At 39.1% G+C, this 22,197-nt stretch overlaps 1 protein-coding gene across 1 annotated transcript in view; it reads left to right on the top strand.

The window, feature by feature from the left end:
* Positions 1 to 22,197, top strand: part of WDR33 (WD repeat domain 33) — a 79,618-nt gene that overhangs the window by 36,514 nt on the left and 20,907 nt on the right. The window contains exons 9-16 of the mRNA XM_054982833.1: positions 11,777 to 11,903; positions 13,733 to 13,887; positions 14,449 to 14,527; positions 15,370 to 15,480; positions 17,935 to 18,029; positions 19,458 to 19,544; positions 19,770 to 19,909; positions 21,863 to 22,015. Of these exons, the coding sequence (XP_054838808.1) occupies positions 11,777 to 11,903; positions 13,733 to 13,887; positions 14,449 to 14,527; positions 15,370 to 15,480; positions 17,935 to 18,029; positions 19,458 to 19,544; positions 19,770 to 19,909; positions 21,863 to 22,015 (947 nt within the window). The remainder of the gene's footprint in view (positions 1 to 11,776; positions 11,904 to 13,732; positions 13,888 to 14,448; positions 14,528 to 15,369; positions 15,481 to 17,934; positions 18,030 to 19,457; positions 19,545 to 19,769; positions 19,910 to 21,862; positions 22,016 to 22,197) is intronic.

The raw sequence follows: 22,197 nt of genomic DNA, 5'->3' as shown, positions 1-22,197 counted from the left end.
AAAGTTGATACGAAATTTCGAAGAAAAAATTGTTAATGATTGAACATGCATACTTTAGTTCTGTCTGATGGAAAATTCAGAAATTGATTTTTAGTGTGTCTTCTGAAAGTAGAGTTAGCAGTCTGCCTCTTCAGTTGTTGCTGTGCAAGTAGAAGGTTGTATTTGCAGCAAAAGCAGCAGTCTGTGTTCAGGCCCAGTTCTGCCTCTCTTGCTGTTTCTGTGATTCCAAAATTTCTTATTACGAACGGTTGGAGACATAATGATAGGGAGGGCTATTATGCAAGAGGCTGTTGTATATTTTGTCTCCCAGATCCCCCCTTCCCTGCAAAAAAAGCCTCTTTTACAGCACGTTTGGCTTTCAGACTCATTCGGTCTGTAATTTCTTCCTCAGAAATAAACGTTCCTCTTCCTATATCCTGGTATCACCTGAAATGTCTATATCTAGCAGAAGAAGCTGCAATTTAGGATAAGTGCAAGAAATAACTTTTCAGAATTTTTAAAAGCAGTATTTTAGAGGCATTGAGAATGGGATCAATTCCTGTGGTATGCACTCTTTTGTTTTTGTTACTTCAGGGGGTTTACAAAATGATTTTTCAGAGTGTTTTGACCGTAAGTGGAAAAAACTGAAACTAGGCTTCCAAAAAGTACATCCAGTGGTATGGCAGTGGATATGTGTACAGTTATTGCTAGCACCTTTTGGACTGTAATATAACTAACGATAAGTAGTACGCTTTCCTACTCCCCTTTCTCTCCCATGATAACTTTTAAAGTGCCTTTCTGAAGGCATCTTTATAAATTCAGTGAAATGTTGAGGATAATGATCTTATTCCATAGGGCCCCATTCCATTTACAGGCTCCTGTAAAATGTATGGCATATTCAGAAGATAGAAAGGATATCTTGGGATAAAATAAAATGTGTTAGTTTGTTGTCAAGGCAACCCCACAATATTCCCTTTCTTTCCAAATTGTGTGGCAGCAGTTTCAGTGCAACAGAACTTGGTAAGACAGGAAGAGTCACCTAGTTGCCTCTAGCTCAGTTCAGATTAATGGAAATGCAAAGACTTCATTTGTCGTCATTGTCACATAGCTAGATCTGACTTGGTTATGTAGTCCTCTAATACCGCATTCAGTACAAGATCCTTAATTGGTTGAGATCACAAGATTCAGAAGAAAGTCAAAACAAAAAGATATTGGCACTGAGGCAGATATAGATTGCACTACTGTGAACACGTAGTACAAAAAACTTTTAAAAGGAGAATTGTTAATTGGGGGTTAATTTTAAGCCCCCTCAGAAACAATTTTTATCTTCTAAATGTATAAGTGAAAATTCTACACAGCCTTAATGGCTTATCACATTTGCACATTTGTATTAAAATTTTATTTGATATGCTAGGCACATTTGTGTGTGTTATGTGCTGTCAAGTCGCCTCTGACCTATGGCGACCCTATGAAAGAAAGCCCTCCAAAAAGTCCCATCATTAACAGACTTGCTCAGATCCTGCAAACTGGAAGACATGGCTTCTCTTATTGAGTCAAGCCATCTCATTTTAGGTCTTCCTCTCTTCCTACTGCCTTCCACTTTTCCTACCATTATTGACTTTTCTGGAGAATATTGTCTTCTTATGATGTGAACAAAGTACAATAGCCTTAGGTTTGTCATTTTAGCTTCTAGGGAGAATTCAGGCTTGATTTGATCTAGTACCCACTTATTTATCTTTTAAGTGAACATTAAAAATACAAAAAATAGTGGGAAACTTGCCACTGATATAATGCTTAGAGATTGCAGCAAAATAATTTTTAGTTGAATTTCTTTTGTGAAGATTCTTTGTTTTTCCATGTAGTAGTTTGTTTTCTATATATACTTAACTTTGGAGTAGCATATTGGAACACAGGTAAACTCAGTCCTATCCTCGCAGGTTCGATCACTTCATGCAGTCAGAGGTACCCTCTACACCAGCTTAAATATAATCCTATCAGTTGCTATAAAACTGCCTACAAAGCCCCTAACTCATCTTCTAGAGCAAAGTTTTGCTGGCATAAGGGATGAAACCACATCAGCCACTTTTAAGACGCACAAAACTAGTGGCAGCCCTACCATATCTCATGGTGGAAAATTGCCCCCTCCCTCCTAAACTTCACAATAGCTGTAATGGAATAATGACAGAGCAGCCCACTTCAGCATGTATGGATGACTGCCAGTGTTGGAATAAGAGGACTGGGTTTATTTTATATTATAGAATATAGGATTCTTTAATAGAAAATAGGGTAGTTAACACATTTTTAAAACACTAGAATTAAGAGTTGTCACAATTTGTATTGAATATGTTTTCAAATGTAGAATGGACTTGTCTGGGTTTTTAGGTTTCAACACTTCCATGTACTAGATTACCGTGTGATTATAATGTAGAGATACAGACCTGTTTTTCTAGCACACATACCAAAAACCATTGCATAAAGCATGTATTCCTAATTATGGATAGGAAGAGAGAATCATTTTTCCATGTTCTGTTCACTTCTGTGATATATGAAATACATGAGCAATAAATGTTTCTGAAGAATTATTATTTCCCAAGAATAGAGCCTCGTGGCACAGAGTGGTAAGCTGCAGTACTGCAGCCCAAGCTCTGCTCACAACCTGAGTTCTATCCTGGTGGAAGCCGGGTTCAGGTAGCCGGCTGAAGGTTGACTCAGCCTTCCATCCTTCCAAGGTGGGTAAAATGAGTATCCAGTTTCCTGGGGGTAAAGTGTAGATAACTGGTGAAGGCAATGGCAAACCACCCCGTAAGAAAGTCTGCCAAGAAAATGTTGTGATGTGACATCCCCCATGGGTCAGTAAAGACACGGTTCTTTACCTTTACCTTTACCTTTTTTTCTACTCAACATAGAACTAGTTGGTAAACAGAGAAAAATAATCATGATTCTTTTTAAATACTGGCAGCTTGCACAGCACTTGTTTTAATCATACTATCTTCCACGGTTATAAGATACAACGTTTCTGGAATTTTTGAAATTTCACCCAGTGCCCCCTTTCCCCCCAAAAAAAAACCTCTGGAAATTTTGAGGAAAATTGAAATGTGTGCTCTTCACACTTTACTATGTAAACTAAAATATGTTTAGTGGTTTAACAACAAAAATGCGTCATTTATAACTGATTTGGCATATAAAATTGTGTCATTTGTCCTGCTTACGGAACTTAGCATTCTAAATGTCTTTATTTACTTAAAAAAATTACAAGTACACTCAACACATGAAAAAGAGTTGCAAACTGCTGCACCATATCCTACCGTAACACATGTATCTTAATTTTAGCATCTGAGAAATAGGAAAAAATAAAAGTTGAAAGTGGGAAACAAATTCTGTAATAACCAAAAGAAAGTATTATATGGACAGAAACATTCTCATACAGTCACAAAAACAATGCTAGCATATCTAGATATTAAGCTCAGCTTTATTATACCAAAAACACTAAATTTTTAAACACATTATAGCATACTCTTGCCAAAGTTACACACATTTTTAAAAAAAATCTTGAAAATGTTGTCTGTCTCTACAGTATATGTAGGAATTATCTAGTGCTGTAGATACTCATTCTACTCATATTGCATAAAACATCTTTCACTTACTTAAAAAAAAATAAAGTTTTTTTCAGTGTTCCTCAACATTCTCCAATTTTTCCACTGGAAAATTTTTCATGTTACACATTTTGAGTAAGAAATACCTTGTCTTAAAACTTTTTGTTCATTCCAAAGGACTTTTTGTTTCTGTACTCTTTAACATTTTCGAGTTTTTCCATCAGCAGCATCAAGAAAGGCCTCAGACTTTACAATGCAGGGTGTATTCTCCTGATTCTTTCATCCTTTTTTCCTGTGCCTTCATATCTCTATGTGTAGGCCACACTGATTGTTTCTGAGACCCAGTTTACATATTACCTTGAGCAGTATGGATGTCTAGTTGTTCCTCTGTTGCTTCAGGTAATGTGTATCTGTCTTGTCCATGTGGCTAAGAGTGGCAACACCTAACTTCAAGCCATCCTCAACATTTAGTGTGACTTTGGTTGTGGCCTCAATTCCAATATGTACTAGGGTATGGTCTGAAGGCACATGGCAAAGCAGTCATGCTGAGGATAAGCAGTTATGAGTCTGGGCTATTTATCTAATATATGTATATGCCTCCATCCATGGAGATTTGTACATGCTTCTATGATTCCCGTATTATCATCACAACAATCTTGTGAAATAGATTAGACTGAGAACTACATGAGCTTCATATCTGAACAGAGGTGTGCACCCTGCAAAAATTCGGGTTTCTCGCTTCAGGTTTATCCGAAGTGGGGGGGAAATCTGGACTTACCAGAATCCTGAAGCCGCAAGCCACTTCAGGATTCTGGTATTTAGCTTGCTTCAGTATGCTCCGTAAAGATTCGGAGCATACTGAAGTGAGGGGGAGCAAACCCTCTGCCCTCCCCGGGGCAAACCCACACCCACCCACCACACTTACCTGGCCGGCAGGGAGAGGGGAGGGTGATCAGCTGGACAGCAGGGAAGCCCAGAGCCAGCTCCTGCAGGCCACACTGCAGCAGCCAGCTGGGTGGCAGGGAAGCCTGGAGCCGACTCCTGCGGGCCCGCACCACAGCGGCCAGCTGGGCAGTGGGGAAGCTGGAGCCGGCTTCTGCAGGGCCTGCGCCGCCACTGCAGCGGCCAGCTGGGCAGCGGGGAAGCCTGGAGCCAGCTCCTGTGGGGCCCCTGCTGCCACCGCAGCGGCCAGCAGGGTGGCGGGGAAGCCTGGAGCCAGCTCCTCTGGGGCCCACACCACCTTCTCCACCACCACAGTGGCCAGCTAGGTGGCGGGGAAGGCTGGAGCTGGTTCCTCCAGGGCCCCCACTGTTGCCACCACCACAGCAGCCAGCTGGGCGGCGGGGAAGGCCCGGATCAGCTGCTTGGCTGCTTTGCAGCAGCACGGAAAAGGGCATTTAAACCCCTTGACCCGAAGCAATACGAATCACTTCAGGAAACTTTGATTCGGGCTTTCTGAATTGGAAATTCGGAATTCAGAAATTCCAAATCATTGCGAATTGGGTCTAGTTCGGGTTCTTTACTCGAATCCGAAACCTGAATCACACACCCCTATATCTGAATAAAGATTTGAACCCAGGTCTACCAGATCCTAGTTTGAAATTCTAATCACTACACACACTGTTCATTGCTTCTGTGTGAAATCTGGGAATCCTGTCTTAATTTTTCTGTCTTAATTACAGTATAGTGCATTTTAAAACCGTATGCTTAAATAAAAAAGAACCCACCTTTTCTTTATGTTAAAATTCCTAACCAGCTTAATTTAATCAGATTATTTAAGACGAAACTCCGTTTTCAAATTTAGAGATTTCAGTTTCTAATCTATGTTAAAAAGTGTAGGTCTGGATCCAAAGGTACCCTGTGGAAGACATCTTTCACTACATGAAAGACCATTTTTATACCCCATCCTGGAATGTTGCACAAGAAAAATAAAACTAAATCCATAAATGTGCTTCCACTTCTGTAAGAAATTAATTTTACCCTTGTAAAAATTTACCCTTGTAACAATGCTGTGTGATAAATTAGGCTGTGTGTGTATAATTGGCCCAAGGTCACCTGTAAAACTTCCATGGTAGAGTGGGTCTCCCGGATGCTAATCTGACACTCTGACCAACATACAAAACTTGTTCTCAGGTTATATAAGCAGAAGCATTAAAACCGGCTGTAGAATCCCCTTATTGTAGCACTGCAAGAATTCTTGTGCAGGATCTTGCCCCATTATTTTCCTTCCGTTCATGGTTCTTTAGACACAGCCCATAGTGTTCTCTCTACCTATGTGTACTCTAAAAAATGCTGTAAGGAGGTTTGCTGTATACAGTTTTACTGTTCTAAGAATTTGAAAGGTGTCTGACTTTTAAAGGAAAAGTATCCCAAACTAAAAATGTAAGAAATCTCTAATATATCTGCTCCAGACAATTTCCTCATTATTTATGTTGGTTCTTGGTTGCTTGTTCATTATATTCCATAAGTAGTCTTAATAGTCTTCATATAATACCAGAACATAACACATACATTGTACTGTTTGTACTGTGCATGGCTTCTAGGAAAAAAGGATGCTTCTACGAAATACATACCAAATTAGTGCCATAACTTTTAGAACTCTGCATAGGGCATTTGGACCATCATTTTGGTAAATGTACTTGCCATATCTTTTGTCCTCCATTTTTAACTGGCCCCTTATTTTTTTTAAAGAATGTCACATTTTGCACAGGTATATATTCAGTTTTATTGTTTTTCCTACCATTTGTGTCTTTTTTTTGTCTGATTTTTTCAAACTGCTTTTTAGCAGCGCCTACTTCAGTGCTTAATCTTTGCACAACCAGCAGACTGCGTACTCAAAAAAGTGCTGATAGGCTAGTACAGTTATCACAAAAAGAAGAAACACATTACTGGTATATTTTAAAATATTTATATCTTGCATTTCAAGCAGATAGTTCTCAAAACAGAGAATAATAGCACAATGTGCAAGTATAAATATGTATAAAAAGTATAGAAGTGCAAAAATATAAAAGTTCAGAATCAATAAGTACATAAATAGAGAATGCAGCGGAGAAACTGAGGTACAGATCACCCATGGCCAGCAGTTTATGTGGTGCTGAATACAAAATTGGGGAGGGGATATGGCTCATTGGTCTGCATCTGCTTCGCATGCACAAATCTTCCCCATCTCCACTTAAAAAGGATTAGGTAGTAGATGATGTGAAAGACCTTTGCTTGAGACCTTGGAGAGCTTTTGTGAGTCTAGATAGAAAATATTGATCTTGATGGATCAGTGGATCATTCAGTGTACAGCAAGTTCATGTGCCTAGGTATTTCAAAGAATCTACAGTGAAATAAAACACTAAGCATTGTAATAGGGATGCACCAATACAACAGACACATCCTAGCAGCCAAGATTCTTGTTTGTGTTTAGATTAATGCTGAAAAACGCTTCTTACAGATCTGTTCTCTGTTCTGGGAATTTCTTATGGGTGTAGGTATACACAAAGCATGCAAGACTTCCATATTGCATAGTGTGCCTATTTATTTTTAATGAAATTGATGTCCACATTTTCTGTAAGATATATCAGAGTGGCTTATAATCAAAATATCTACATAAAATCATATATTCTGAAATTAATAACCACGTTAATGAAGAATGTTTAGCAAGCATTATAAAAATAGTCTATAGAATCTTGGACACAATATATTATTTGATGACTGTCATTGTGAGTTGAAAGCTACTAAATTTGTTAAATGTGCCTATTCAACATCACAAGCATTGGAGCTAAAGACCTATTGTTTTGGGCATGCCATGTGGAATTTTTGGCTTTTTACCCTTTTGAACAGAAAACACACACCATAAATTGTGGTGGACATCCGGTAAGGTTTGAACAAGGTGTTGCAGTGCTGCACGAGCAGCAAGGTTGTTGTAATTTTTGCAGGCCATGAGTACTTGCATCTACATAGAACAGCATGCTAGTGTGGCATCTTTACAGTGTGAATGGGGTACTTCCCCATCCAAAAAACACTCAATTTTATTGTTGCTCAGAAGTGGTAGCTAGGAATTGCCATGTATGCACACTCACGCCACTTTTTCATTTCCTCTGCATATAACCAAGTCACTGTTAGTCACTTTTATGTATAGGCAAAGCAGACCTATGTTCGGTAGCAAGACTGTACCATTGGTGTTCAAACATGTTGTTGCAACACATTTTTAAACTAAACATGGTAGTAATATGACATTGCCCCACAACAGTCATTCGGTAGTTGTGTTTGCTTACCAAGTGATTTGTGGTTAAGGAACAGTGCTGTTGTCTGCATTAATTTTGACTCAGTAGATGTTTTTAAAAGACACAAATAGAATATCAAGTAGAAGCCAAAGTTTATACCATAAATAATCTGAGACGGAAATGTTTCTTTGAAGTTAGTGGGATAAAGTTATCATTTTTTCCTGTCTTCAGAACATTATTGAGCTTATTTAATAATTTAGTTCCCACAGAAGAATACACAAGTGCTTGTGCATTTGATATGTACCCATAACATTACTTCAAAGGAGTCCTGTATTATTTCTCTTAGTTGCACTCCTATAATCTCTAAAATTGCCAAGATACTTCATTTTACTGTATAGCAGAATTTTGTTCTTTGTTTTAAGTCTTAATCCTGTATTTTCAAGGTCTGAAATAGACTACAGTTGGAAGACATTGGGTTATATCCAGCTCAAGGACCATGCAAGGTTAAGGATCCATGATCTTCCCGGTTCTCCCCTCTCCATAGTAGCCATTTTTGACCCTGGAAAGTGTATTCTTGGGGGTCATAAGGCACATGTGGAGTAATAATCACACCCAGTCTGTGTGGCTATTACTCCATGCACATCCTGAGTCACAGGAAAAAACTTTCCCAGGGTCAAAAATGGCTGCAAGAGAGCCAGGAAAACCCATAGTCATCAATGCTTTCTGTTGACAGATTGCAGGATCCAAAACATTTTTTTCTAAGATATGTGGGGAAATTTAAGGATTTGCATGGTTGTGTTCACAAGGCCGATTACAAACCATTCAGTGCTCTTTAGGTATTACACAGTGGACATAATTTTGTTGAATGTGCAGAATAGAAATGTTTAGGATGGCATTTTTAGTTTAAAAAATTAGCAGAGGGGAACAATCTAAGAGAATGCTTTTATAAAGGAATAGGTTTGTAATCTTATTGCAATGTTTGTTGTAGACTTTGATTTTACTGCATTCTCTTCTGCCTTTTGTAACACACTTTCCACACTATGGTATGTCATGCTTTAGACAGTTTTTGTTTACATCATTTTGTAACTGTACTCCTAGTACTGTTGCATTTTTTTATTGCAGACTTTGGGATGTTTTCTTTGGCTTTACTATCCACCCCCAAAATTTAGGAGTCAGACTTATTTTTCAGCCTTCAGATTTTATATTTGAATTACTATACTTTCCAATTATTGCTACCACAAAACCTAATCCTAAACTCTTTGCAATTTCTTGTCATTTTTAAAGCTATAACAACATTGTTGTAGTATATAATAAATATGGGGATACTCTAGTTGTTTTCACAACAAAATGATAACCTGTCCCTCACCTAAATAAGCTTTGTACTTTTGCTGAGAGTCACTTACCATAAATGCTGAAAATACATGGTGCCACAGTGAAATTTCTAGATGACATGGCTCCTTGGATTTGTCAAGCCCTCGTTTATTGGATGTTGTTCTGTCCAATTAATTGTAAAAATATTTTTTAATCCACCTTTGGACTCAGTGATGGGGTGTGCTAAAAATGAAGTAAATAAGTTATGTTCCCAGAAAGCATGACTTTCCTTGTTTAGTACAATGTGGACTGCTCCATGCATGTGAGTCTGTGCATAAGGAGCTGTTCCTATTATGAATCTGAATGAGGAAATGTGAATTTCTTGTACATACAGAGTCTTCACATACACAGAACCTTGAATATAAAGGCATATGACATTTAATACAGGATTTAGTAGCTTCAACATAATTTTGAGACTAGGGTCATCTTAAAAAGCAGATCACCTGCAGATCACTCTTGATTACATACCACTAGCTTTTGCTAGAAAACAAACCTAGAAAACAAACAGATTCTGTGTAGGAATATCAGTGACAAGATAGCATATTCCAAGGTATTCAGAACAGTTTTAGATTTCTGCTGTGGCTCAAATTTATTGCCTTCCAGACTTGGTCCTTCTCATGAGAGCCAGCATTTTTTACTAGTTGAAGTGTTGAAGTAAGAGTTGGGAGTAGACATGGGCACGAACCAAAAAACCCCAAACCACATGATTCGTGGTTCGTAGCATACCACGAACTTCCGACCTTTTCCCAGTTCGTGGTTCGTGAGGTTGTCACTTCACAGACCCTGCGCTGGAACCAGCGTGGGGTCTGTGAAACTGACCGCCTCTTTTCCTGCTGCCTGGGTTGTCAGTTTTACAAATCCTGCACTGTTCCAGCGCAGGGTCTGTAAAACTGACAGCCCGGGCAGCAGGAAAAAAGGCTGTCGGTTTCACAGACCCCACGCCGGTTCCAGCGCAGGGTCTGTGAAATGACAGCCTCTTTCTCCTGCTTCTCTGGCACTGTTCCAGCGCGGAGTCTGTGAAACTGACAGCCTGGGCAGCAGGAAAAAAGGCTGTCGGTTTCACAGACCCCACGCCGGTTCCAGCGCAGGGTCTGTGAAATGACAGCCTCTTTCTCCTGCTTCTCTGGCACTGTTCCAGCGCGGAGTCTGTGAAACTGACAGCCTGGGCAGCAGGGAAAGAGGCTGTCAGTTTCACAGACCCTGCACCAGTTTCAGCCCATTGGCTGAACCCAGCACGGGGTCTGTGAAACTGACAGCCCCTTTCTCTTGTGCAGGGGCTGTCAGTTTCACAGACCCATCACTGGGCTCAGCCGATGGGCTGAATCTGGCGCGGGGTCTGTGAAACTCCGAACCGGCCACGGAACAGCTGGAAAAATTCATTTGTTCCATAAACATGGATTCCTATGGAACGCGTGTTTCAGTGCAAACGAACCAGCCATTCCTTACAGAATTTTGTTCCGTGGTTCGTTTTGTGCCCATCTCTAGTTGGGAGACCTGGATTCAGATCCCCATTCTGCCATGATGAGTTCACTGAGTGACTTTGGACCAGTCACTCCATCTCAGCCTCACCTACCTTAGGAGGGTCATTATGAGGATAAAATGAGAAAGTGATGGGAGAATAATGTATGTTACCCGTTGCTCCTTGAAGGAAGGGCAGCATAATAACATAACTGATAGATGAAAGTTTTTATGAGCCCTAATCCTCCTTCCCCAATTTCTGGCAAGCAACCTGAACACAAAATTTTTGGTTCTACATTTCTGCAGATGTGGATTGTCTTTACTCATTGTGCCATATTGTCATAGTCTTTTTTTAGTGTTAAGTTTAGTCAAACCTTAGTGCTAATCTAACAAAAAGTCACCTTAAAATAGCAGGTTACAATAACAGCTTTCAAAATTTTTAATAGAGAAGGGCAAAAGGAGCATATGTCTCAGACTTCACCCGTCTTGGTGTAGCTGAGCTGTGATCCACGAACTTACCATTTCTAGTCTTATCTCAGCCACAAGTTTACTAACAGTGTAATCCTAAACACAGCTACACTCTTCTAAGTCCATTGAAATCAACGGGTTTAGAAAGGTGTAACTCTGCTTAGAACGGCACAGAGTTCAGCTAGCTGTACGTTGTCAAATAATAGCCCCACACCCCTTGAGTCATTGAACAGTATTATAAAATGTTTGGGTTCAAAATAAATTTAAAATTAATGATAATTGATGAATTATTGATAAAGTCTTGTTACAGAGTTTTTAGGAGTCATGTGACGTCATTTATTTAGTGTCAGCACTGAAACATCCGCTTATGTACATTATTAGAACTGAGGATAGCCAAATACATGTTCATATAACCTTCTGCTCCAAATAATTTTTTAATGTAAATCAATTTGCAATAACACTTCACAATGTTCACATAGTATCTAAAAATAGAAAACTTCAGAAGGAATTTTTGTATAAATTCAGTAAGCTTTAAGGAAGATTTTTCAACTGACTTCTGAAGTGCAGTATATTTTAAGATGAATCATGGTGCATTGTATGACTGTTTTGTATCGTTTCATAACCTGGACAGCTTGTTTCACTATCGTTCAGTTTTTGTGTAAAAAATGTTAAACAATAATTTTGTACTTTCAACAGGCCATGGCGCTGATGTCAAGTGTGTTGACTGGCATCCAACAAAGGGGTTGGTGGTTTCCGGAAGTAAAGATAGTCAGCAGCCAATCAAGTTCTGGGATCCAAAGACTGGACAGAGTCTTGCCACACTGTAAGTGGGGTTATGGTTGTGTCTGTTCTCTTGTTAACAAAGCTTTTTATGATTCAAACCTCTCCAGGACTACTGAGTACTGATTTCATTCCTTTAAAATTCTGTCATCTTGATAATGAGTCTTTAGGCACCAAAGTGGTATAAGTCTTTAGATAAGTTTTGTTTTTATAGTTTATGAAATTTGTACTAAACAAATATGTTCTGTAGGTTATGATGGTTTAAGTAGATATATAGAAGTGTACCCTGGAGAAAGAAGTCACATTTCTTGATCTTTGTTTAGGGCTTATTCAGCATTCAGTTAAACTAGCCCAAGTTTTAAAGAAATTTATGATTTGTTTTGAGATATTTAAAAGGCAATATAGGACAGGCTTGCAAAAGGCCCAACTTAATTTTTTCGGTTTTGGGACCAAAAATGTAGCTTGAGGTATTCCATAGGGGAAGTCGGGAAGTAGAAAACTTCAAAAATGTTAGGTTGTACAACCAGATGGTGCTCAACTTCTCCTTTTGATTGTGCTTGTGTAAGAAAAAGACTTTTAATGCCATCATTCCCTCTTTCACTGTTTCCTAGTGTAGATGGATCTTTCTGCAGAATTAGGAATTAGGAAGAAATGAGGCTGAAGGCTTGTGGGGAGGAGAAATCCCATCTTTCTCTTGTCTGCTGTGTCCAGCCCCACAATGGTCTCTTTCCCCACCACCAGACCTCTTCCTGTCATCTCACCTCCGGTTGCCCTCTCCTTGCTACTGCATACTGGATTCTGCCGGGGTTCATATGCCGGGTTGGATTGGTACAACGACTCTAGATGCCTTCCAAATTCTGGCTTTTTCAGTGATCTGCACATACTCAGAGTTTACTGTCAACTTTGGGAGTAGATTTACCCCCAAATTAAGTTTTTTTAAAAAATCAAAAATTCCTGCCTAATTGATAACTGTGGTTGGCCTCATTGTGTAGATTTGTCTGTTTGCATAGAGGCTAAACTCTTGATAATTAAATAAAAGGATTAGCACTCGTATTAAAGTCTGTAGAATAATTGTCTGCTTTTGAGAAAAGTCTCTAGGTTAGTGTAGACCAGTGTTGGTGGATACAGCTTACATCTAAAAAATACTTTATATGTTACCTTAATGTGAGGGTGACAGAAATTCATACTTCTTTCCTGTCTTCTAATGTAATGCACAGGATGGGACATGCTATACCTAGCTTTAGTGATATCTATGAATTCTAGGGGTAAGAATGAGAGTCTCATTTTGCTTGTTACTAGGGCTGTGTTAGCAGATCACTAGTCACAGATCACTAGTCACAGATCCCGAAGAAGATCCAACTCGGCAAGCTTCAGTATTCGGAAATGCTTCTGAAAGCTTTGGGGCTTGTTTAAAGGGCCCTGCCGCCGCTTGCAAGCAGCGGCGGGACCCTTTAAACATCAACCCTCCCACCTCCCCCCACCTACCTTGCGATGGCTCCGAGCTGGCTCCTCTGCTATTGCTGCGCCGTCGCTTGAGCCGGCAGGCTGGTGGGGAAGGCCAGGGCCACCTCCTCCAGCCCTTCCTGCCCCTCAAATGGCCACGGCGCCAAATCTCCCCACCCGTGCACAGCCCTACTTGTTACTGTAGAAGAAAGAAAACACATGATTCCCTTCCTTAATTCTCAGTAACTATGAACCAGTAATTTTACTTACTCAAAGGAGGTTCTCACATTACTCATGGCATTTTATATGTTAGGATCTCTAACAAACAGCCAGCTTTATAATGCAGTCTTGAACTGCTTCTATTGGTTTTTTTTAAAAACGGCTTACTTATTAATTCTGTACAGTTAATCTCTTTATGATCTTTCCCAGACATGCTCATAAAAATACAGTGATGGAGGTCAAGTTGAACCTAAATGGCAATTGGCTACTTACAGCATCCCGTGATCATCTCTGCAAACTCTTTGATATCCGAAATCTGAAAGAGGAGCTTCAGGTCTTCCGGGGTCATAAAAAAGAGGCCACAGGTTAAAAAATAATTACTTTCCTTTTAACTATTTCTGAGTAGGCTTCTTGGATATTCAAGTTTCTAGAAATCCATTGAAGCCTACCAAAAGCAATCAGGCTGGTGCTTGTCTCAGTCCTCTCGTATTTTCTTCTGTACTGTACCACTGCTAAATGTAATCAGCAAAGGCTTATATGTACAAGCCTGACATAGTAGTTCAGCTTTATGAATAAGATAACTGCTTTGAAAAAACATGCAACAGCTGTGAGCTGGAAAATATAATTGGACTTTATAACTGGCTGCTAGGGTAGCTTCTCCATTCATCAAACCACTTCCTTCTCTGAGTCCCCCCATGGGGGCCTCCTCTTTTAACAGATTACTCTGAACTGTCATATTGTAGTTTCCTTTCCTGCACTGATGCTTGACTCCCCCTGCTAATCATTTTTAATCTCTGACCCATTCCTTGAAATCTCTCCAGTTGAATTTAACACCTCAGCTGTATGTGTTCATTGTAGTGTGAACCATGTTCTAGCACACTGATGGTAAAATTATGTAGTAATAATTATGAATTTCTTCATCATAGCTGTTGCCTGGCATCCTGTTCATGAAGGTCTCTTTGCCAGTGGAGGGTCTGATGGCTCTTTGCTTTTCTGGCATGTTGGGTAGGTACTTAAGTCACTGACATTGGCAAATTTCAGCTGAGATGCTCTGAATATTTTTTTCTTTTAAAATGTTTTTATCTGATACTTTGTAAATGTTTATTATTATCTACCTTGAATGACCCTAGTGAGAAGACACATACATGAATTACTTGAATAGTTTTTTTGCTTTTGATAACATTTGAGTATCTTCATACTAAGTTTGAGACTTTGCTTCTCATATACCTGTAGAAGAAATCTAAGACAATATGTATTAGTCTTAACACTGTGGAATAAGTAAGAAAAAACATACTTTTTCTAGCATCAAATAGGGTATTTTCTGAAAATGAAATGAAAATAAAAGTGATCTCTTTACATTGACACACATGAAAATAATGTGGATTTGGTTTCTCTTCTGTGTCACCTGCCGCTAGGATTGCCAGCCTCTAGGAGATAAAAACCAAAAGCCTCTAGGAGGTGGCTGGAGATCTCCCAGAATGACAACTGGTCTCCAGGCTATAGCAGACAGTTCTCCTGCAGAAAATGGCTACTTTGGAGGGTGGACCTGTGACCCTAATGAGGTCCCCTCCCCAAACCCCACTCTCTCCAGGTTCCACCCCCCAAATCTCCAGGAATTTCCCAAACTGGAACTAGCAATTCTACCAGTAGCCATCTGAAAAGAAAGACTCCCGTGTAAATAAACTTTTTCTTAAAATGCGTTATTTAGTATTTAACCCATTTATAGTGCCAGAACCATCCACAGTACATAAAGTAACATACACTGAGCAACATTGTAAATCTTGAGTAATTGAATAAGGAATAATCACTTTTTCATCTGTTTAATTACTACTTTTAATATGTTGCAGAGTGGAAAAGGAAGTGGGTGGAATGGAAATGGCACATGAAGGAATGATCTGGAGTCTAGCTTGGCATCCCCTAGGACACATTTTGTGCTCAGGGTCAAATGATCATACCAGGTATTTTATTTTTTACTCAAAGAGCATTTTGCATTTATTTGACAGTGCTAAATCTCTTTCATTGATGTCCTCACTATGCATGCACACTCACAAATCCTCTCTGTAGGAAGTTTCAAGAAATGAAGTCATACAGTTCTGTCATGATATTTTAAGTGCTAGAGTAGAATATTTTCTGGTGCTACCAGTGATCTAGCTTTTAATATAGGCCCTGCTTTTGTAAAATTTTACTATAGTCACATGCAAACTACGACTGAAGGTGATTTTTCTCTGACGTATTTGAAAAGAAATAAATACACTCTTAATGTAAATTGAATTATATGCTAACATGTGATCATCTGACAGCTCATTTCTAACATGTCAGGGTTTATAATACTGTTGATTGTCCCATGAGCAAGCTGGAAGGCCTGGCTGCTGACAAAAGGGAAGAATGAAATAAAATGTGGTAAATGTGCAAAAGCTGCTGTTAGATCTCGAATAATTTTTATATGTACAAAGAAAATAATGTCATCTTGTAATTGATGTATCACAATTATTAATATTTTAAATTGTTTATTTAGAAAGTTTATATGCCACCTCTCCAGAGACCTGCTTGAGGCAGCTCTCAAACAGTAACATCCATAAAAGCAACAACATAAAAATTACCAATAATAAACAAGCCAGGTCATACAAATTTCAGGAACACAGTCTATTAGGGGTCCTCAGCAAGGACCACAACCCTGTTCTGAACTGTTATGGAAACATATTCAGTGAGGGAAAAGCTGAAGGAGTTGGGTATGTTTAGCCTAGAGATGATATGATAAGCATCTTTAAATATTTGGACTGTCGCATAGAGGATGGAAAGAAGTTGTTTTCTGTTGCCCCATACACATACCTTCTGTTTCTGGATACCAGAGGCTCTTGGGGATTAAGATGCCAGTCTTTCCATCTGCCTCTTGTGCGTCTTTAAAATTTACAACTGTTTTCAATAGAGCTGCTACTTTGGAGATCCCCTGAACCTATTACTAGGGGTGTGACCCCCCCCCCCAAATCCAAGTAATCCACATCCAGGTTTAAGGGATTAAAAAAAATCTAGGATCCCTGAAATCTAGGTCAGAGAATCCTGGATTTAACTGGTAATTAATCCGTATGGGGGGAAATGGGGGGGCATTTTTAAGCAATCTCCTCCACATTTGCAGGGAACCTACTCCTGACTGTCCACTAAAGACTCCTCAAATTTCAGGAGTATTGGACCCCGGAGTTCAATTCTGTGGGCCCCTGAACAAGCTGCCCCCAGCCACTCTCCATTGTTTCCTATGGAGGAAACATTTCCAAGGCTTTTAAACTCTGTGACTGCCCCCCCCCCCCCAGGGATTTGGGATTCTCTGATTTGACATTAAAACTCCCTTACAAGTTTATTGTCAAACCAGCAAATCCCGATGTCGAACCAGAGTATCCTTTTAGTGAAGCAAGTTGGGGGAGCTTGTTTAAAAGGTAGTCAGTGGTGGCAGCTTGAAGGGTTTCTTACCGAGCTCGAGGGAGGGGCAGAATGGGATGGGAATCCATTTTGTCTGCTGTCTCCTCCCTCACTCCACTAACCTCATGCCACTCTCCTGCAGCAGCATGGACTTAATTCCATTCAGGCCCTGCCCTCTTGCTCGCTCTGCTGCTCCATCTTTGCTGTGGCTCCTTGCCCCGGCTGCCTATGGCTGAATAATCCAGCCCAGTGAATCCAGGTGCCCAAATCTAATCCAGGGTTCTGGCATACAATCCATTTTAACTGGATTAAGATGGATTGGCATAAATTCATCTTTTAAGCCAGTTGCTGAACCCATATTGTATACCCCTACCTATGATTTGAGGCCCTGGACTTCTGCCTCTACTATCTGGAATAATCATTTACTTCCAGAGCCAACAAATGTCTTTTTATCCTGCATTCTGGTCAAGGTTTTAACGAAGCCATAGTTTCTCCCCAAAAATATAGACACATACTTTTTGTGCAGCTGGACTGTATTTGCTACTTTCATGATTGATAGAGGAGGAGGTGACTTTTTTACTGTTAAATATGATGATACAAATTTTGTGTCACTTATATATAGCCTGTGGTCCTGGTTAATGACAACTTCCCATTACTGTCTTTGGTGCAGAATAAGTTGCCAATTCTTGTTGCAAAACAACTTCTTATTTAGAGTGCTTCGTCCTGTTTGGTGAGTGGCTTCCCAATTCAGTGACCATCATAGTTCAGCAGTGTAATCCAAAGCAGTTCTGCTCAGTATCCTACTGAAGTTTACTTAACGGAGCTTGCTCCCAGAAAAGTGTTCTTAAGATTGCAGCCTAGATTGCTCTAGAGAAAACAAAGAAAGTTTAATACGTTCTTAAAAAATTACTAAACATTTAGATGGTGACTAGGTCTGAGAGATGTGAAAGTTCAGCCTACAAATCAACAAAAGATACTATCTCTTAGTTTTATTTTGACAGCAAATTCTGGACCCGTAATCGTCCTGGAGATAAAATGCGAGATCGTTACAACCTGAACCTGCTTCCAGGAATGTCAGAGGATGGAGTGGAATATGGTATATATACAGGATTTATGCAATACAGCCATTTATATAAAAATAATAAAAGATTGATAAAACTAACTAAACACGCAATTAACCATGGTCCTGAATCCTACGAATGTGTGGCCCTTTTAAAAGTGTGATGGTGTCGACCATTTATGTTTTCAGTTCCGTTCTTCAGTCTAGTTGAACACAATAAGCATCATGTTTGTGCTTCCTTAACTCAAATTAATTATTGCAGTCTTTATGTCTAGAGTCTTCAGAATTTATTTGTGTTAAAAATCTGTGTCCCATCTTTCAGGTATACTCTCAAAGCAGTTTGCAATAGAAAAAAATGTACAGCAACCATCTGATAAAAATTTTAAAAGCACAAAACACATTTTTAAAAAAAATTCCAAACATTTGTTCTCTTCTTTTTATCACTGTCCAGCCAGTGACTACTTTGTGAAGGAAATATATGGTTTCACTCATTATGTCATGCAGGGATTTTGATGACAAACTGTTGATTATCACTTTGTAATTATTATAATTTGAGTTAAATCTTTCTCACTTAAATCCTTGCAGTCCAATAAAGGAATAAGTTATGAAATAGTTGGTGTTGTAGGATATCAATGCTTATAACTGTAACCAGTTGGACACCAGTGTCAGGATGTTACGCGCTTTTTCTAATTACAGTTTGATAGATAAATATCAGTTGTTGCAGCCTGAGGGACAAATTGCTTGGGGGAGTTCAGCGTATCACATAGTTGTTGGGCACTTTTATATCAAAGCTTATTGCATCTTGCTGAGAAGGATTGCCTGAGTGGGTCCAGGAGGAGGGAACCTCCTTGAAGGAGTTAAGTATAAACTTCTTCCTGGGGGCATTATTAGGTCTATGTCTGCTCACTTCAAGGTGAGTACAACTCCATCCAAAACAGACTGACTCTTAACATTGTCCGAAGGATATCATAGTGCATGGTTCTGAAAACCACTGAGAGGTTCCGGAACGTTCAAGAGGGTCATACTGCCTCTGTCTCTGTTCCAGTGGCTAGCCAGTCAGGGCAATCAGTGTTGTTTCACTTCCTAAACTAACCTGGAGAATGAAATGGGTTTATCTCATCCAAAAACCAAGAGTTGCAAAGCATCACATGGTCAAGCAGCTTCTGATGCCACCTTGTCTTTGGAATATCTTTCTCTACAGCTGCTTGGCTGGTGCCCAGGCACCAGGTGAAAACTTTAATTTGTATACTATAAACTGGTTGAGTATGGAGTACACACACACATACACTCTGATATTTGGCTTCTTTTTATCACTGTTTTTAGTAATTATTTGTAAGCTGCCTAAGAAGTTTCAAGCTGAGAGCATGTAGGGTATAAAATTTAATTAATAAATGTTAAATTACCCAAAGATTTATAAGAAATGTAGACTTATTTAATAAGTGTCAATGTATCTTCCATTTCCAGATGACCTAGAACCTAATAGTCTTGCAGTGATTCCAGGGATGGGAATACCTGAGCAACTGAAGTTAGCCATGGAACAAGAGCAAATGGGTAAGAGAGAATTTAGATTTGGAACTTCATTTTCATGTACTACAAAGATATTGGCTGGGTTTATCCTTTTTATTTTTGTTTTAATGTCATTGTTAGCTGAAAACTTAATCTTTCTGCAAAATGTTCTTCTCTAAAATGAAATGGGAATGGAATTTTCTGATGGTTTTACTTATGAAAATACAATTTGTTCACCATACTCAATGATAATGATTATTTTTGTTGAAGGGAAAGATGAGGCAAATGAAATTGAGATGACTATCCCAGGTTTGGACTGGGGAATGGAAGAGGTGATGCAAAAGGACCAAAAGAAAGTACCTCAAAAAAAAGTTCCCTACGCAAAGCCAATCCCAGCACAGTTTCAGCAGGTTGGTAGTTATATGTAATGAATCTAAACATCTGTATATTTAACTTAACTGACATTGTTACAATGAAACAATTTCCTGTCAGTAAAACTGTCTGTTATATACAGAATGTTGCCTTATTAGAAAGCAGAATGCCACATCTGTTCTCATTTATGAGCTGTTATGGATCAGACATTCAACAGCTTTAACTAAAATATAGAGTCTTGTGCAGTCTCTTTTCATGAAGTCACTAATTAGACAATAACAGTTGTATTTTTTCTTGTTTCTAAAATCAAATTATTAAAACACTAAAAATAGTTGCAGGAAGAAGTGTGTCACGAGGACACACTTACGTGAATGAATAAATCCAGTGAATTTCAAACTTTTGTAAGCATGTTAAGTAAACATGTTTTTGAGTAATAAACGTAATGATTGTTCATACTACACTGTTAGTATGTATATTTTATAAGTAATATATTTTATACGGCTAATCACATACTCCTGATTGCCTCATGATGTCAGCCTTATTGGATATAATGGTCATCCATGAGGTCAATTTGTATGGCAAAGTGCAGAATACACAATACACTTCTAGCCCTGGATCACTGTTTGCTGAGCTCAGTGGCTGAAACTGCAGAGACTGACTAGAGCACATCCAGTGCTTGTTTGCAACTGCACATTGTGCATTGCACATTGTAGGAGACAATGTCTTTTAAACATCTCATCTGCCATGAACATTATCCCTGCTGAGAAACTTCTTAAACTTATGAGGAACTCCAACATTCTGAGGTGTACAGTTTGATACACATTGGTATCCTAACATACTTTCTTAAGTAAAGTTTTGCTCTTCTTTAATCCTCTAACTGTAGTAAACTTAGAAAGGGGTGATTCTGCTTAGGAAATACCACAAAGCACCTTGTTTCATAATTCTCTTTGGCACCCACACAGCAATATATCATCAAAAGGCTTGGTAAATGAGTTGGATCCAAACTCTTTGTTTGCTTCATATGTTTATATGCCAGGAACCCAAATCTTTTTGAGCCTGCAGGCACCTTTGGAATTCTGACACTGGGTGGTAGGTGCAGCATCATAATGGTGGAGTGGAGCCAGCCATAAAATGTCAGGGAGTGAAGTCATGCATAATTCTAATAGTAACTCTTCAGCATTTCAGAGAGAAGTTCTGTTTAACAGAATGCCTTTTAAAACAAACATATTATTTAAAACTATTTTCTTGCATGTATATAGCTTACTTTCAGTCACACAGTGAAGATCCTTGTGCTGTGGTGGCAACTCTTTAAAAATCTGCAGTCAGTCAGAAGCCACCTGGCCTCACTCATTTTATAAAAACACTTGATGGTGAAGCTATCACTTACAGGCACCACATTGGGCCCCCTGTTACATGCTGTGCTACCCAGCAGATCAAGATCAAATAAAACAGATCAAATAAAAACTAAAACCAGTCAAAACAGAATAAAAAATTGCACTACCCCAGGATTTAAAAAAATCAATTTAAAACCATGATGCTAAGAACCCAACTGTAAGCGAAAAACATCATTTAATCACCAATTTCCAATAATACCAATAAACCCTCATAAAACAGCCACATTAAATTCAAAATACAACACTGGCAGCCATAATAAAAAATAGCAATAGCAGTTGTTACAATTCAAAAACTTGAAAACCAGCAGCAGCAGAAATTGATGGATTGAAAACCGTTACAACCAGGCTGTCAGTAATCCCTAGAAACACTGTCAGCACTCTTTAAAACTAACATTTTGCGACTGGGTTGAACAAAAGTGCTTTAGCCTGTTTCCACAAGGTTGCTAGATTTGGTGCCAGTGGGAGGGTGTTCTGAGGGAGTTGGATCCAAAGATGGCATTTTGTCAAAGGAAAGACTCCTGGAAGGATGTTTTTGGATCCATCCCAGTGTATTTTGTCAATAATATTTTAAATATATACTTTTATTATCATCTTCAGGCCTGGATGCAGAATAAAGTTCCTATCCCTACACCAGCTGAGCCACTGAATGACCGAAAGGAAGACCTGAAACTAGAAGAGAAAAAGAAATCACAGGCAGAGATTGAGCAGGAAATGGCAGCTCTTCAGTACACTAACCCACAACTTCTGGAGGTATGTAATGGCCAGTATGAACAGTTGCTGAGGTTCTGATGTTGTCACCACCCACACTCTCAGCCACACAATCCCCCCAGTACTGTCACTGGAAAATGTGCAAATGCTGTGTGCACTAAGAGCTCTTTTCATGAAGCACAAGTTACCAACTATGATTATACCATTATAAATGTGTTTTAAAT

The sequence above is a fragment of the Eublepharis macularius genome, chromosome 6 (genome assembly GCF_028583425.1).
Source record: "Eublepharis macularius isolate TG4126 chromosome 6, MPM_Emac_v1.0, whole genome shotgun sequence".
Classification (NCBI taxonomy): domain Eukaryota; kingdom Metazoa; phylum Chordata; class Lepidosauria; order Squamata; family Eublepharidae; genus Eublepharis; species Eublepharis macularius.
This window is presented reverse-complemented; position numbering and strand designations above follow the sequence as displayed.